Genomic DNA, 18,373 nt, shown 5'->3' on the forward strand with positions numbered 1-18,373 from the left:
TATGTGTATATATAGTTATTGCACTGGGTTTTAAATATAGAGAAACAGGTTATTGCACAGGGTATCATAATTGCACATTACATTAGCGCTTGATACTATAAATATCACAATAAGTGTGCAACAACAAGATTTATAGCGATATATCATGATACATTAGGGAAAAGCATATATTGTGGCTTTTTTTACAATAAAGCTCTAAAAAACACTCACAAGGTCTTGTGGTTGCTTTACTGTGGCTGCTGCACTGATCTCTATTTATTCAGTGAAATGCTCACAGACCGTTGGTCGTAGTTAGTTGGTAGTACAATCCCTTGTAAGACCAGTTCAGAATGTAAACAATACGTGTGCTATGGCATTGAACAACGACGATGTTCTCATTTTTATGGGGGCTTAAGATTTTAAAACAAAGATAAAGTCATCACTTTGACACACATTTGCTGTTTCATAGCAGCAGTAGATTACTGTAATTTATGTTAAAAAAGAGGCACATCACATTGGATATTTAGTATGAAGTCTATGAGGTCTATAAATCATGAAATATAACATTCATACAAATCCATCGCAACAAAATTAGTGTATTATAATGGAGCATAATAATACTATAGTCGGATATTAAGAATATTACAAACACACACACTTTCTGATGATGTGCCAAAAGTGCTAAATTGATTATGTACATGTAATATACACATATTGGTTACATTGTTATGTAATTACATAACAATACAGGCATTTTTATGGTGCAACTCTGTGAAAGTGGGGAGTACAAAGATGGCAGCAGGTGACTTCAGTTTTTTTGGTCTATCAACAATCCAGTGAATAAATATTTTTGAAGTGTGAGTGTTATAAAATAGTAAGAGAATAAATTACATGTTTGTTTATAAAAATTGTTTACATTTGATTAGATAATTATTGTCTTATGAAATATTGCAATCTTTAACAGAATAGATTTTTTTATGACATCTTTCAGAGGAACAAGAATCTAAACACATCTGAACTGGTCAGCTAAGACTTTTTTTTTGGTTCACATTATTCTAATTAAGAAAAAAGTTAACCACAGCAGCGGCTTTACTAGGCACAAATCAAGATGAAGGGAAAAGCTTTGGCATTTTGTCTTCTGGCAACTAAGTAGGGGAAAATTATCAAGAAAGAGAAGCATGTTACACAAAAGGGTATGGTTTGAGCTTGATCCAAATGATAGAAATGCGCTCAGCTGCGTACAAATAAAAAGGGAGACGAAAACTGAGAGAGGGTAAAAACAACACATGAGAGAGAGACGATTAAATGCAAACAGCCTATTAAAAGTTTATTGTAATTTGTTGGTTTTGGATCCATTTGCCATCAAGTAAATGGTAGCTTCCAGAAGCTCACCCAAGCAAAGTCATTTCAAGAAAACAGCCAACTCTATATTTTAGCATGGTGCCAGGCCCTTTTAAATTGTGTCCTTCCATCCCCTTGGTTCTCACCAAAGCCTTTGATTAGTGTGATTTTGTGCTGCACACACTGGTGTGCATTATTGCTAACAAGTTACTTCCCTCCAGTGCATAAAACATGTGAGTGTGAGAAAGAGTGTGAATGTGGCCAATCCCCCTCACAGTAAACAGACTGGGGGGCAATGGGTCCTCCCTTATGAGGGATTAGAGCTGGCTTTTTAATTACAGCTTCACAGTCCCTGGAGTTAGAGCTCCACGCTGTGCTTTCTACTCATCTGGTGGCACATAGGACTATTTTACTACAACCATGCTGCCATCTGCATTCAGAATGCATAAATGAAAGCCTTCAAAATAAAGAAGTGTGTCTCAAAATGTGGGAAAAGCCTTCTCCTACAACAACGGACTTTGCAGAACGAAGTCAAATCAGAAAATAATCCACATGAAGAAGGAGACCAATAATGTGCAGATGTGCACCTGATGAATGCGTCCAGGGGGCATCCGATGCCACCTCAGCTGACTCCTCTTATTTTAAGGAGAAGCTCTTCTAAAAATAAAGGCCTGAGCTCCTCACTCTATCTTCAAGGATATCATTCTTCCAGTCATGATCCTAATTTCATGACCACAGGTGAGCGTAGGGATATAAATCTGTCACGATCTTGGCACTGATAGCTGGATTTGGCTCTTTTCTCACATCTGCTCAGAACCGCCCAGCACTTATTGTCTCTTATCAGATCCACCAATTCCTGCTTCTATTTAAGCTGCCTGTTCCCAGCCATTGGTGTCAGATTATTCAAGCTTTGTGTGTCATGAGTTTCATAGTCACTAACCTTAGTTTCCACCTCTACAGAGGATCCAGTTAATCTTCCCCAACTGTTGAGCCATAGTGTGCAGAGAAGTTAATAAAAGTTTGTTGTGATTATACTCTGGCCTGTCTGCTTGAATTCTGGGTTTTCTGAGAAAATCGTCCCGTTAATTGAGAGCTTTGGCTTTTGGATCAACTTTCTGTTCACCAAAACAACCTGAAGCAGCGTCCAGCTTATGGCAGCAGCTGCATCGATCCACCAACTTCCTGCTCAATTCTTCTCTGTTTTGCAAACAAGATCCAAAAAAAGTTTAATCTCTTTCACTAAAGACACAAACACTCCTTCAACGTGAACTCAGGCTTGGAGGTGCTCATCCTCTGCAATACATGCTGTAGGTCTTGGCTGGAGAAAGCCAATAGAGCCATGTCTTTTGCATAAAGCAGAGACAAAATCCACTGGTCTCTGAAACCCTTGGCTGCGACTGACATTCCAGACCAGGCATCCCCAAACTCGGTCCTCGAGGCCCCCTGTCCTGCAGGTTTTAGAGGTTTCTCTGCTTCAGCACAGCTGGTTATAATGATTGCAGTAGACCAAAAGCCTGTTAATCAGCTTTCAATTAAAATCAGCTGTGCTGGAGCAAGGAAACCTCTGAAACCTGCAGGAGAGGGGGCCTTGAGGACCGAGTTTGGGGATGCCTGTTCTAGACTATTAAGAATAGAACCAGCAAAGGAAGACAGTACTGCTGACATCCAATATTTACCGTAAACAGGTCCAACTTAAGGCCAACATAGATCGTGGACTCAGGCTTTTATTTTTAAGTAAAAAAGGAAGTGGTTCTTGATGTGTTGCAATTTGTGCTATTCACAAACAGAGTCAACTCATGAACACACTGTGTTGGCAAACAACACTGAAAAACAGAAAATTAGGCTTTTATTTTTTAAAGGCGGCAGCTTTCTGACAGCCGTGACAGAGTGAAAGAAAACATAAACGATATGTGGACACCCTGAGAATAACAGGGGTTTAGTGCATAACTCATTAACAGGGGACTCGACCCTTGATGCAACCATTCTGCGCTCCAGTCCCGACCCCTGTGTCTCTCTTAAGATAATTTTAAGATAATAAAAGTGTTTGCTCTAACACTGAATGCCTACTGTATCACTCTGTAGACAAATCACTCCCCATATGATATTGCTCTGATGAACTGGTGGCCAAGATGAAATTGTTCTAGTTGTTCAGGGTATACCAGTTTACACATGATGTTTGATTTGGGAGGCTGTCATGATCTTGGCACTGATGCCTGGTCTGATAACTCATTTCACATACCTGCTTACTGTAGCTCCGCCCAGTTCTCATTACCCACTTATCTGATCCACCTACATTAGCTTCTAGTTAACCAGCCTTCAGACCAGCCATCAGTGCCAAATTATTTCCATCCTTTTCTGTATTCTGTTGTCAATAAAGCGTTCTGAGAAATCTGTTTTTTCCAGCTCAAATTACTGGATCCTTCTGTTCTGAGCTCTGACATAATAATCTAGCCAAAACATGGATTCATCTGCAGACAAACAGATGCACTCAGGCGTTAATTTACCTGAACCACTCTGGTTTGAGGCTTTATGTTACTGGGTAAAGTATGCATTTTTGTGTTTATGCCAAATGTTTGTTGTAATGCATTGACCAGCAACAGTCCTGACTCCTGCTACATGTTGTACGTACAAACAGGCTGGCAACATGCGTGAGTGAAATCATACGCCAAATGTCAGGAGCTGTCCGGATTCTGTTACTGTTACTGTTCTGTTACTAATATTCAAGTTATTACTAAACTTAAAAGCCAGCTTTTTGAAAAAGTCATTTTCAACTGTTAACTTTATCTGTTAAAGCTACATTCCTTGCATCACTGCAACCTGCTGGTGATATTAGGTTTATGTTTTTCACCATATCTGGGCTAAGAGTGAAAACAGCTGACTAGGTAATTCACTCAGACTCTTCTTTGACTCGGGAATTTGGTCCGAGTAAATTACCAGGACTTATATGTTTCCCAATCAGATATATGGGACCACAGTTTTTTAATCTTTCTAATAAGAACTTGGTGGTGTGCGGAAGGAAGAGTTGGAGATGAATACGGTTTGTGGTCTTAGTTGCGGCTGGAAACTCTGAATTGGGTTGAAAAGAATCCATAAGAGCCACCTAGTGTCCACCACATAAAATTCAGTGAAAACAGCACAGCACGCTTTCAGCTATTAAGTGATCCAGATCCACCTCCTTTTCAATTTAGTTTAAAGGTAACCCATGGTCCTGATGAGTTGAAACCACCCTACAGTCAGCCTTGACCTGCGAACCTCTGGCATTAATGCCTCCTTCCCTGTGTCTTTATGTCAGCAAACAGCCGACTTCATAGCTATTGCTGGTTGTAACATTAGGCCATTTTGTCTTATTATCCTTCCAGTTTAATAACGTAGCAGGATGTGGTATTGATAAACTACCTTCTTTTATGAGCAATAAATAAGAATATGCCCATTTTATAGCCATTGATATCTAATGTAACAAAACTTTGAACTTTTCAACCGGAAATAAGCAACAGACTTAGTTTGGTGGTGGAAGTAAACCGGACATTCATGTAAATGTCTATAGATCTTTGATACTTCTTCTTCATATTCTTGGTTGGTTTTTATAAAGAGAATTTGTCCAAAAAAAAAGTATTTTTCTTGCAGTAATTAATGCAGAAGTTTAAGCACGGACATGACCTTGCCAATAATAATTTTGTTTTCTATTTTTATAAATAGATACATGCTGTATAAACACCTGTTTGTTTGCCACATTTCACAACATATTTTAAAACAGGAACACATTCGGTTAATGAGGGTGTAATTTATTGACACCTCTTGAAGTGGTGTGCAGACTGTTAACACATTAGTCAGCATGTGTTACAGATTATGCGGGACAACTTGAACTTGTTTTCAGTACTTGTGTATTTGACATATCTCTGATGTTTTATTGAAAAAAAAAAAAAAACGATACATTTTAAATTAAATTTAAATCTACTGACCTCAAAATCCTCTATTTAAAGTTATAACCATCGTCAATAAACGATGCTGCATTTCTGACCCAAAGGTTTTTCAAGCTAAGAGGAATAAAACATACAAGAGATAGTATTACTGAGGATGGATTACGTTGGGGGGTGAAAGCAGCAAGCTGTGATTTAAAACATGGTCAATTGTGTTAGCTTTAAAATATGCAGGCTGTGCTGTGTGCGGCTGCTGGGGTGTGTATGGGCAAACATTTGTGGCATGGTTGACAAAAGCCGCGTCGGTATGTGAGACTACACTCACCTTCACATTGGTTGACATATCCTTTCAGAAGAACAACAAAACACAGTAGAGGACAAGTAAATAAAGGAGGTTCTGAGAAGCACACAACTCTGAGAATGACAAAAAAAACTGACTGTTTATAATGAAACATAATCATAAGAAATAAAGCAGGGGGAGGCAGCCCCTTCGGGCGGCAGGATTATGGGATTTAGACTCCCAAATAATGAAAATATGGGATTGCAAGCAGAGTATTTGAGAACTTCCATTCTGACACTTTGAATTAATCTGGCGAAAAGCAACATCAACTGCTGCAAAAGCCTTTTTTTACTTTTTCGAGGCATTTTTTTTGGTTTCCAATTTGAATTTTATTGAACACCATACCACCTCTGAGATGTTACCTTAGTCTCAGTGCGCCGCGTGGTTCCATCATCAGAGGTGACCACCGAGACGTGGGAGGTGGGGGTGCCGGGGTCCTCCTCTATGGTGACCGTTTCCTCCACCACCTCCTGCGGCTCCTGCATCATGGCCAGGGGTGTGGCGTTACTGGGGCTCTGCTCCTGGACACAGAGCGGAAAGAGGAGATACATTTCAGCAATCAGGACTCAACAAGCTGATTTCCCTAATCGCTGTCGCACAGCGTGGGGGAAAAAACAACTTCCAGGTAATTGTCTGTTAGACATACAGTAAAATGACTCTCTAGCTGTGCTGCCAAGCAATAAACGACATTAAAAAGCAGCAGAGAAAAGCAGAGTTTGCAGAAGCACAGTGATAAAAAAGTGTTGTTTTAAAAACAACACTTTTGATAAAAAAGTTTGTGAAAAATAATGAGAAATAAGGTTTTACGGCACTGAAAACATCAGATAAATGACAAGTGTTGTGATAACGAAATAGGAAAAAATGACTGTATGCAAAACAAAAAAAACAGCTGAAATGATAACAACTTTGCCTTTTTGCTGTCAGTAGAAAATGCATTATTATTTAAAATATGTACTTTAACAAGGCAATGATGATTATTTGCAAAGGTGATCTGAGCTGATTGCATGTGTAATCTGCCAAACTGAATATAAAGTTATAAGGATTTTAAAGAAGTTTTTTTTTTCAAACACAAAATTCCAACTAATAAAAAAAAAGCTAAAGGAATTGCAGTTTTAATAAACCAATTTGTTTAAATTCTGAGATGTACTGTGAAACACTGATGGGAAACAAGTGATTTTCAGCACGAATACGTATCCTTCAGAGTCAGTTCTTCAAGTCCAAGAGAGAAGAATTCAAACAACAGCCTACCAGGTCACTACGTTAAACACTGTATGGAGTTTAAGCTGATACTGCGAGAATAAGGAAACATTAGGCGTTGGTGTCAGTGAAATGATTTGAATAAAACCAGAGAAAGAGCAGATTAAAAGAAGCTATTTACTTAGGAGGTATTTTCAGTGATGTTTGAAACACGTGCTGCACTTTAAGACGGCGAGAGAGAGCAGGACTTCCATCAGCAAAGGTTGAAAGGAACAAAGTTGCTGTGCGTTATCCATCTGAGCTTATAACGTCTGAATGTCATAGAACATGCACTGCAAACAATCTAGAAATAAGTAAAAATTTCTTAAATTGAGTGTATTCACTCTTAATTTGAGCAGGTAAATAAGATAGTTTGCCAATGGAATGAGTAATTTTACTCTTAAAATAAGATAATTAGATAATATGCACTTGAAATAAGACAATGCAATTGTGTTTTCTTATTTTAAGTGTAAATTATCTTGTTCCATTGGCAAAATGTCTCTTTTACCTCCTCTATTAAAAAACAAATGCACTTATTTTAAGAAAAAATGACTTATCTAGATTCAGATTTTTTGCAGTGTGAAAGGTTTACTGCATATATATATACACACATATATATATATATATATATAAATATATATATATATATAAAAATTTTTTACAAAATGTGACAAAACAGCAAAGTTGCTCTTATAATCCTTTTTTGATTAAAATCTTTTCCAAATTTTCAGTTGATTAAAAAAAATAAAATTATATAAAAAAATATATTTTGTTTTTATACTTTCAACTTTTTTAAACTTTGCTTTCAGTTTTTTTTTTTTTTTTTTTTTACTACGATTTTGCACAGGCTGCTCGGTAGTGAAGCGGGTACCACTGCTGCCTTGCAGTAAGAAGGTTCCGGGTTCAATTCCCTGCCTAGGGTCTTTCTCCCTGAGCATGTGTGGGTTCTCCCTGCGTACTCCAGCTTCTTCCTACAGTCCAAAAACATGACTGTTAGGTTAATTGGCCTTAGGGGTGATTGTGTATGTGAATGGTTATTTGTCTCTGTGTTGCCCTGTGATGGACTGGTGACCTGTCCAGGGTTGACCTGCCTCTCAACTGACAGCTGGAGATAGGCACCAGCACCCCTCGTGACCCTGCTTGGGATAGGCGTGACGGATGGATGGATATTTTTGCACCAAAAACAGCATCAGAGTATTTGGCCATGAAAAATAAAGAGGCGTTCTTTCTTACCAAAATATAACAATGCTTTTTAATGTAAAAAATCCAAAATTGCACTTTTTTGTTTATGGTGATCATAACCACATATCCAGCTTCAGTTTAATTACTGTAAATGTAACCAGAAAGCTAAAAATGTATCCTTTTTTTCATCTTCTTTGAAAGGAACTAAAATACTCTCCATGTATTTAAACAACTCATTAAATAAACTTAGACAATCAGCCACACAATCTGTGAAAGGTGACTGTTTTAATCTGATTACCTAATAGTAAAATTACTACAATAATGGTTTGTGACTTAAACATATAAAGAAAGGAGAAAACAAAACAGAATTCACCTTAATAGAAACAAAGCAGTTTACAACTTCCAACCCATTCCTAGCTGAAAGCTTTGAAAACTGGAAGTCATATTTGATCCATATTTAACTGGGAGGCCATGGATAAAAAAAAAAAGGAGACATCTCCATGGATAACCAATGAGAGTAAGTAAGTACTGATTTAAAAATTTCCCCTGACTCTATAATAAAAAGAAAATAAATAAAAAATAGAAAATTCCTCATGAAATTTTGGAGGTGCCTGTCACTTGGTTTGTAGTTGACACCAAAGGTTTCATGGGGTTAGTTAGGTTTAGCTCACATCAGGTAAGAGCGTAAAACCTGGTGAAGATTTATTTCGACATACCTGCTGACATCTGCCGTTGCCACACCTGGTGACTTGCTTGACCACCCCTGATGCCGACTGGAATTGTTGGAGCTTTTGGTGACTATCGTCACCAGGTAAACTGAACCGCTAATGCAAGTACTGTCCAAATGTTCTTCAGGCATTTTTGGATAGTTCAGTAGATGTCAGCAGCTTATATATGTATGTTTCCAGTTTAGTGAAGTGTGCTCTGTAGTCCAAAAAATATGTTGCATTATAAATCTGGGTTTTTTCCTTAAACTTTTTGGTGCTTGAACAATAATTTTCGAAAAACCATAGCAGGTATGAATATACCGTCTTATATTTTAAGAAGATGAAGGACTTATCTACATACAGAGCTTTAAACTGTTGTTGTAGGTGCATGTATGACCCTGCAGCAAAGCCTCCAAAATATGGTATATTTATGTCTTTATATCTTCCCCCCACTTTCATTCCTATGATATTCTTGGGGCATGGTTTTAGTGAATTACATTGCTATGGTAACATGAAATGGGAATAAAAGTGATAGCAACCAACCAAGACAAATGTTTTAATACCTATATTGTGTGGGTGTGTCCTACGTTATGGGCTGCATTAATGTTGATTATATAACAATAAATTAAGAGTCCATCTTCTCAGGAGAATAATAATAGCTGCCTCAAAGTGAATGCCATGTTTCCAGCTGCATTTTCAACTGGCAGGAAAAAAAGAACAACAACAATAGCAGTCAGTGTTTGGACATGCAATGCCCCGGCAATGGGCTTCTAGAGTACAAGAGCGGGACAAAATTACAGCTTTCATGATGAAGAAGGGAAGGAAGGCATTTGAGGCAATCGCACATAATCAAAACAGTACAGAGTCAAGAGAGCAGCAGGAAGTCACGAGTAATGGGAAAGGAGGAGAGGATGAAGGTGGAGACAAACTGAGTAGAGTCACTGTGAACTTTTTCTGATGACCAAGGAAAAAGCGAACAGGGAGTTTGTGTTTTTTAGACCATAATGCTGAAACTGACTCAAAGGAATTTGCTTTTAAAGGATGTCTGTCGCACAGATGTTATGCATCCAGCTAACGTTTCCATCCAGAATAAATAAAGCAAAAGTTTACACCAGCATCACCATTGCAAGCAAAATTGTTTAACTTTAAGCCACTAGGGGCACTAGACCTCTAACTTCCAGACTGCATTGACTGTTGCTGAAGCAGATTGAGAATTTATTGAGTTTCAGGCAAAAACAGAGACACATTCACCTCCTAGAATAAACCCTCCATCAGAGATGATCAAATAAATATCAGATCTGTTTTGTTTCCTACAGTATGAACAACTTCTAGCTTGGTTAGCTTAGGGTGCTGGAAAGCGACTTACAGAAATTGAGGGTTTAGGAGATGCACTGCAATATGATCTAAATCTAAGTAAGTCAATTTTTCTTAAAATAAGTGCATTTTTTCTTGAATTTCCTTTTGCAGATAAGAGAATCACTTTGCCAATGGAATAAGACATTTTACATTTAATACAAGAAAAAAATACTGCAGTCTCATACAGTATTTCAAGTGCATAATAATTATCTTATTTTAATAATAAAAATGCTCATTCAATTGGCAGATAATCTAATTTTCCTACTCAAATTAAGGGTAAATACACTTATTTTAAGACATTTTCACTCATTTTCAGAGTTTTTTTGCAGTGGGTGATCTGAAATAGATGGAAGGGACAAAAAATTATATCATGAAATAATTAGAAGTAAATCTTAGTTTAATCTAATACATAATTTAAATATACAAAATATCATTAAATGTTAAAATTCACAATTAAGTGTTTAAATATTCCATTGAATAATTGAAGATACATTTAAAATGATGATTTAAATGGCATTTTTAAAATGTATTTATTTAAAAATGAATATGATTACTCCTTTGGTATATATATATTTTCTGTCGAAAACCTAAAGAATTTCTTGAACATTCACTTTTCTCCCTTTTCATTTAGTCCAAATCACAACGTATCAGTGCTCAAATAAAATCCTCCTTATTTTAAAATTCCCCTCACATGCAATAAGGATAAAAACACTGATCCAATTAGAGGCTTTTTTTCATTCAGCCAGCTACAAAAAGTTGAGCTGATGGAGGGAGATCAAAACGAAACGAGTTTGAGCGTTTTTCCTATCTGTGTTCTGTCCAAACTCTTCAGGTAACAGATTTTTCGAGAAAGAACTGCTTGTTTTCTCTACGTCTTTGAAGACACTAATAAGTGAACAGCTCTCCATTGATTGGGAAGCTTTTTCAGGCATCAAAGCCCTAAAAGTCCTCCTTGATCTCCAGTGTTTCCCTCTGATTAGTCTAAAGTTTGCACTTTTTAAGTTGAGGATCTCTTTGCCTAATTCCAGGGTTCTCTTGCTTCAATCCCCCAGATGGGAAAAAGACCTGGGCTGATGTTTGGGCGTGAATATCGCCCTGTGAAGAGCAAAAAGATGGACACATTGCACCTGCTCCACTAAATCTGGTAACTTAAGAGGCAATTAGATCTCAGTTCACTCGTTAGACCTAAAAAAGGTTCCAATGAGAGTTTTTCCCAGTCATTAGCACCAGTAATGGGACTAATGACAGTATAGGCTATCTTGCTCCACTGAAAGAGGCACGCTTATTTAAATAGTCAATACGAAGCTGAGGAAAAGGTTTTTCTTTTTCTTTTACAGCTGACCTCAGGCTAACCAGAACTGCTCTACAGAGAGAGACCTCCAGAGAGAGAAAAGGTCAGAGCTGATTAGTTCCCTGCAATCAGCATGCCTGTTATGCTCATTCTACATGAGAATTACCCTCCTGATTGTGTGCTGGAACAAAAAAAAACTTATTTAGGGATTTATAAACTGCAAAATGGCGAAAAGAAAGATCATTCAACTTTGTAAATGTTTCTTTAGGCACAGAAATAAACGAATTAAAGAAAGGTCAGGCGGGAAATATACACACAGCTTTTCTGCATCTATTGTAACTTATTGGCATCTCCATGAAAATGTGCACCGACAGTAATCAGGGAGAAACAACGGCTCTAGGATGGACATCAGAGACAAACATCATGTCGATGTAACAGAGAAGCTGTAGTTTAATCCGCAGATTGCTGCTCCATACTAAATATTAACTGCACAGGATTGTTTAAGACATTATTTATGTGGCTTTTTTATCATGTAAATGCAAAAAAAGGAAGATTCTCAGTTTGTTGGCATGTTAATAAAAGGCCAGCATGGAACCAAGTTTAAATCAGGGCCAACTGGTCAAGCATTTAAACAACTGGAAATGAAGGGAATTACAGCTGTTTTCATCCTTTTGAAAAAATGTTCAGAGTCTTCGGGAAATAAAAATAAACTAAGATTTAGAGGACAGCGACTTCTTTAGGTATTTACAATCAAGGGATTAATATAAACACAAGTTATACCACCAAATACAGCCTCTTACAATACACTAGGAGGTTGTACCTCAAAAGAAGTGAACTTCAGAACTTAAGATTAAAGTTAGTGATAATTATTGATTCTGAATGTGTGGAATACAGCAAAGTATAACAAATTCACAATAATGGAAGGCGTTTTGCTGAAAAATTACTCTTTATAATGCCTGAAATTTAAAGCAAACCAATCCCAATGTTGCACCCTTAAAAAGAACTAAAAAAAACACATAGATTTTCCCTTTTGTGCAACTTTATTAAACTAAATCCACAGTTCAAGCATTCAGCATATATAGTTTTTTTTCCCTTTTTTTTAACATACACCCAGATCATGAACTTTCTTCTTCCCATCATGCATCCTGTCCTCTTAAAGGGGTATTTTCATTACAGAAATGTATGAAATACAAATAAAAAATAAAAGAAAGTTGTTTGAGCACATATTTTGTCATAAACCAAATTAAGTTTACTAAATCAATAATAAATCAAATAAACACTTGCCCAATATGATAATTTTAACTAATTTTAACTTTTTTTTTTACGTTCTACACTATTCTATTTCTAGGGCTCTACACCAACACCTCAAGGATGTTGGAGTGAAAGTGTAGAAGTAAACGGCAGTCATTTAAACATCTTCTGAATCTGCACAGAAACAACTGGACATAACAAAAAAAAAAAGATGGTGGAAGTCAGACCCACCGAATCAAGATGATTGAATCAGGACCATGGAAGACATTTCACTAATTGGAAAAACAAAAAGGAAACTCAGATTAAAAAGGCATGAGTTTGATGAATATTTGGGAAATGTACACTTTTCCAAAGTGTCACACTGGAGACTATAAATACAGCTGAATGAATAATAAAGATATGTCTAAATGTATCCATGTAAATTACTGCGGTGCTACCTATCAGTCTTACCGGTAAAAAGACTTAAAGATAAAAAGGCAAGCATGGAACCATAGACAGTGATGTTCCTAATTCATTGAAAATTACCTAAATCAAACTTTGTTTATAAATGTTGTGGGGAATCTTACAGTAGTTTTTCTCAAAATCATTGTGAACCTAAAACTGATCACCCTCTGCTTTCCTCAGCTGAGTGCAAAGTTAGAGCTGTGGTTTTAAAGGATTTATGGTGCTTTAGAGGAAGACACTCTGGGTTTACTCTTCATAATCAATAAGTGTGCCTCTTGTTAATTAATTAGTTACATCCCTATGACTTCTGGGGCCTTTTTATGGGCTAATTGTGCAAACCCAGAGGAGGTGTAATCCACAAAGGTGGATCATACATTGGTTTAAGGTAAATTATTCCAGGAAAAGCCATGAATATGAAGAACTGGAGGTTCCTGACAAACTGCTTTCTTCAGCCAAGCTTAACGAGTGGATTTTGTTGCATTATTGTTGCAAGCAGAGACCCGAAACAATAAAAAAAAAAAAAAAATTCTTAAATTCTAATTTAAAAATAAGGGAATTCAAAAATGATATTTTGAAAATAATTTTAATTAGAACAACTTTTAATAGTAACTTTGCTGTTTGCAAATATTTTTTTTTCACTTTTCTTCATATTCATTTTTAAAATTTTATAAAAAAAAACTTTTTTACTAATATTTAATGTCGTTTACTAATAAAGTAATATATTTGTCCTATGTTTTTAGTTTAATTTTTCAGACTAGGAATTGCATTATTTTCTAATTGTATTTAAAAGATCATGTTCTCTTTATTTTAAGCACTCATATTTGACGCACGCAGCGACCAATAAAAATTCTGTTGCTAATGTCCATGCAGGCTAACAGTAAAGACAAAATCTCGCATCAGAAGAGAAGAGAATGAAATCTGTGAAACGCAATTTGAATACAATGCAATTTGTAAAACTCAGTCTGAAAAACTGAAATTAAAAAAATATATATAAAATCTTCAAATAAATTTGAAAAATAAAAGAAAAAAAATAAAGATTCTTGTTTTTAACTAAACCTGAGAAAACAGTAAAGTTACTTTCAAAATCTTTTTTATTTTACTTGCATTGCATTTCCTTCCAAATTGAATTTACAAAATGTGATTCTTTTTTTTATTTCCATAATAAATGTTCTTTGCTTGCAAAAATAAGGAAATACTTAAAGCTGCATCTCTCGTTCATTTCCCCTCCCCCTTGTCTCCATGGGCACTAGGTGAGAGACTGGAGTCGAACCTGACATTACAGCCCCTAAATAAATGATTAAAAGGCGTCTGGCTGTGGGCTAGTACCGCTTTTTACCAGTCACAGGGGAAAACGGGGCTGATTGTGAGTCAAGGAGACTCAAGAAAGCAGTCAAGGGCAGAGGAGACGGAGCACAGTGAGTTAATGGTGGATTTCTGAGAAAGGAATGATAAAGTGGAATAAAGGGTATAGAGGGAGGCGTTTAATAAAGGAAGGGGAGAAGGTTTCACGCCCATGCAAATTTTTGGGAAAAAAAAAAAAATTCTATGCAAAAGGAAACTTCTAACAAAAATTCCATTTTAAATCAGCTGCATCATGACTCAAACACCATCGATTGGTTACTGAGGAATCATTTTTTTCCCATCTTAAATTAATGGTAAACATAAGGACTGTATTTGGCAACTCAACCTACAGCCTTCTTGGTTCGAAGACTAACATCAATTATGGAGAATTAGAATAACCAGGTAGTAACCTCAGTTATGTTAGTATGGTGCATCTGACGTTTGCTCTGTTGATTTTTTAGACAGATTCATAGTTTATAGATCTTCTTCTGAGGATCTTCAGGAATTTAACTTAAAAAGAATCAGTCAGAGCATAATACCAAAAAGTACAATGCGTGTTATATATGCAGTACCGAAGTACACACAGTTATCATTACATGAACTGGAAATTACTCCCAAACTGGTATCAAGACAAGATGGAAGCTGGTCAGAGAGGTTTCAAAAAGGTCGACATAAAAAAAAAACATCTAGATCTGTCTAAAATAGAGTTAAAGCACTGCTGCATTTTTCAACGGGGATGGCTGGAAAACGATAGTCAGAATATGAGTCTGATACTGCTCCATAGAGCTGTGATTATGGGGCGTGTTTCGAACGAACCAGGGAAAAAAATGCCTCTGCACTCAATTGGATAGACCTACAACCAATAAGAGCAACGGAGTGCTATGTTAAGCGACGCATAGTTGTTGTCAACAAAAATCAAAGCGTGCAGTTGCACCCCTAGAATAAGAAGATGAGCCTTGATCGCGTTTCTCTGTTCCTCTTTTAAAATTAATTTGCTGTCGATATCTTCTAGAACAGACCTAATAGCAGAATCTACACACCTCAACTCTCCAGCGGCAGCCATTGTTGTTGTCACCCAAGCGCGCTTTGGTGACGTGGTTTATTACATTACTGTTGATCATCTGTCCATCATCGTATAAAGCCCGCCCTGACAATTTGATTGGCCCGCCAGATATTGCATACTCGCGCTACTATTGAGCAATGCCAGACCGAACTTCCCGACCTCAAACTGTGTGGGCGGGACTAAGTTCGGAATGGCACCAAGGCTAGGAAAAGGATATATATTAATTAAATATATACCAGATGAATAATGAGCAGAGGAAAAGAAGAAGGCAAAATTCTTAATTTACTCTTTCACTTTAGGAAATAATAAAAACCTTGCTCTGATTTTATGTTTCAGGTAAATGAAAGAGCCTTGAAAATTCTTCCTAAAAGATTATACAGGATAAGAACAGGTGAAAAAAAGAAAAGTGTTAAGCAAAGACGAGATAAAATACATTATTGTACAAAAAGGTAGGAAGAGATTCAATGTTAAAGCATTGTACAATATAAGGGTATGATTTGGAAAATTTGAAATAGACTTAGAGCAATTTCATAAACCATGAAGACTTACAGATTAACATTTATGTGCATGTTTGTCGAAGTCCAAAGAGATCGGACTATATAATCAAAGACAGACTATCCTGAACCATGTGTACGTCCTCATAGTATAAATAACCTCGAGAAAAGATTCCTCCAAAGACGCGACCCTTGACAAGAGACTCAGAGAATTCTCCTAATACAATAGATAATGAACAGGTATTCAGCTTAGCCAAAGTAGCTCATCCTTAGACCCTTTCAGTGCAGAAAAGGGAAAAAATGAGGACAACCAGGAATACAAAGGCAGCAGATTAAGTGATACAGTGGTGTCAATTAGCACCAACCAGCTATCGGGTATCAGTCCACCCCCATTCATCATCTGTGTTCAATAAGCTGCTCAATGTTGTCTGAGAATAGAGACAGAGAGAGAAAAGCGAGCGATAGAAGGCAGATAAGGAGCTTCTCTGAGGAAGAGTCAAAGAAAAACTTCCGTTGGACTTTGGAGAAGGAGCCATAATTGCAGGACGGGTCAGAAAGTACGAACAGTAAGAGGGGGGCAGTTTTAATTACCTGACTTTTTTTTTTTACATTTCTTTTCAAAGACCTTTGCTGTTAGTCTATTGCAGGGGTAACCAATTAAAAAATCAGTGGGGTCCGAATAAAGAAAATCATCAACCAGTAAAGGTCCGGAGACATTTTTAATTATTATCTATTACTTTAAACAGAATGTAACACTGAAACAAAACTTGTTATACATTGAATTTTTTTTTTATAAAAAAAAACTATTTAAAAATCTAGAAATTTTTTCCATTTTAAAATCTAAAGTGTTTTTTTTTTAAGTAAAGAACAACAATCTTTCAGTTTGGTATATAGACAAATTTCTTGATTCACATATTTTATAAAACACCTGAACTGACCATTTCTTTTTTCTGATTTAATGAGAGCAGTGGGCTTTATGCTGCCCTGCAAGGCTTTAAACCTGGGTTTGATTGGACACAAAGCCATTCTCAAGCACATATCAAGGTGCTCATTTTGAGCCTGGATCAATATTTATTTTTGATTCTGTTCATGATGGGGAATCAGAATCAGTAGGTTGAGCCAAACATACTCAAAATGTGCAGGGTCCTCTTTGAGCACAATGTTGCACTTTTTTGTCACCAATTCACCGCAGTTCTTCCAACGTTCCACACTTTCTTTCACTTTTTCTCATCGTCTTCTCCTTCTTTCCCATCGCCCAGCTTGCCACAGGTTTGCCTGCTGTGTCTAAAAGTGGCAGCAGCAGCAACCCAGACTGACAGCAGCTCATTGGCTAATTTGCATCACGTGTAGCCTGGTCCTGGATGCTCAGACGGCTTTACCATGTTAACAGGAGAAGAGGCACAAGAGAAGTTAGACACTGCCGTTGGACAACATGTTATAATTTATAAATGCTTTAAATCAGGTTGGGTCCGGATTAGCCAGCAGGTCCGCTACTTGTCTCTTAAATTACATGGTCCGATAATCCGTGACCTCTGCTCTATTGGCTTGATCTTGATCAATAAGGATCAAGGTTTTAATAATGTAAAGGATATTCATAGGTTTATCAAAAAATAGTCAAGTTTGCAATGAATGGCATTTTAAACAAAAATTTGTCTTTCATGGCAGAATGTGTTCACTGAGCTAGTACATAAAAAACATTGTTTTATCAGTTTAAGAGTTAAAATATAATATCCAATTGTTATGGTTTTCCCCTTTGCGACTTCGAGTTTCATTTATCTAAGTAATTTTTTTTTTTGTTGACCTTTCGTTTATTTTCGATTTTGTGTTATATTTAAGCAGCCTTTATTTACTCTCTGCTGCCCCCATGTGCCTGTCTCCTTTCCTCTAGCTCCCTTCTAGCCACTTCCATCCACGCCCGCTCCATATCAGTTGATTACCGCAGTCTTTGCTCTGTCTCTTATATACACTCCCCCTGTGCAGTTCTAGATCGCTGGTTCTTGTTGTTATTTGGCTCCCCATCTGTGTTTCCTCCAGGCGTCCCCTGGTTTTTTTGGGTTTGATTCCTGTATTTTGTTTCTATTACAGTTTACTTAATTAAAACTACAAGAACTTATCTCTGCCTCCCTCATCTCTGCATTTGGGTCCTCAACCAACCTCCACCGCCACGTTGACACAAATAATTTCCCTGTGAGGGTCACAGAACACTTGTTACCTAGTGTACCAGGGAAGAAAATCTACATGTTAGCTGTGTTTTAATATGAATATACTGCTAAATTTTACAGAAACATTTGATAAGAATCAACTTTTTTTTTTCAAACGCAGTTCTTGGAAGTAATGTAATCACAATAATCATCTACTGAGTGAAAAATGCCAAGAGCTAGAAAAATTCAATTTGTCCAATAAGTTTTAAAAATAGACATTTTATATTCTA

At 36.7% G+C, this 18,373-nt stretch overlaps 1 protein-coding gene across 8 annotated transcripts in view; it reads right to left on the bottom strand.

The window, feature by feature from the left end:
* Positions 1–18,373, bottom strand: part of arvcfb (ARVCF delta catenin family member b) — a 386,639-nt gene that overhangs the window by 129,900 nt on the left and 238,366 nt on the right. For 7 of the 8 annotated variants that reach the window (XM_038273622.1, XM_038273620.1, XM_038273621.1 and 4 more), the window contains one exon: positions 5,940–6,098. In XM_038273622.1, coding sequence (XP_038129550.1) covers positions 5,940–6,098 — 159 coding nt within the window. Of the gene's footprint in view, positions 1–5,562; positions 5,582–5,939; positions 6,099–18,373 lie in introns of those variants that run through there. The other variant, XM_038273628.1, reaches the window with a different exon arrangement.

Source organism: Cyprinodon tularosa, unplaced genomic scaffold (assembly GCF_016077235.1).
Source record: "Cyprinodon tularosa strain WSP-4 unplaced genomic scaffold, ASM1607723v1 ctg88, whole genome shotgun sequence".
Lineage (NCBI taxonomy): Eukaryota > Metazoa > Chordata > Actinopteri > Cyprinodontiformes > Cyprinodontidae > Cyprinodon > Cyprinodon tularosa.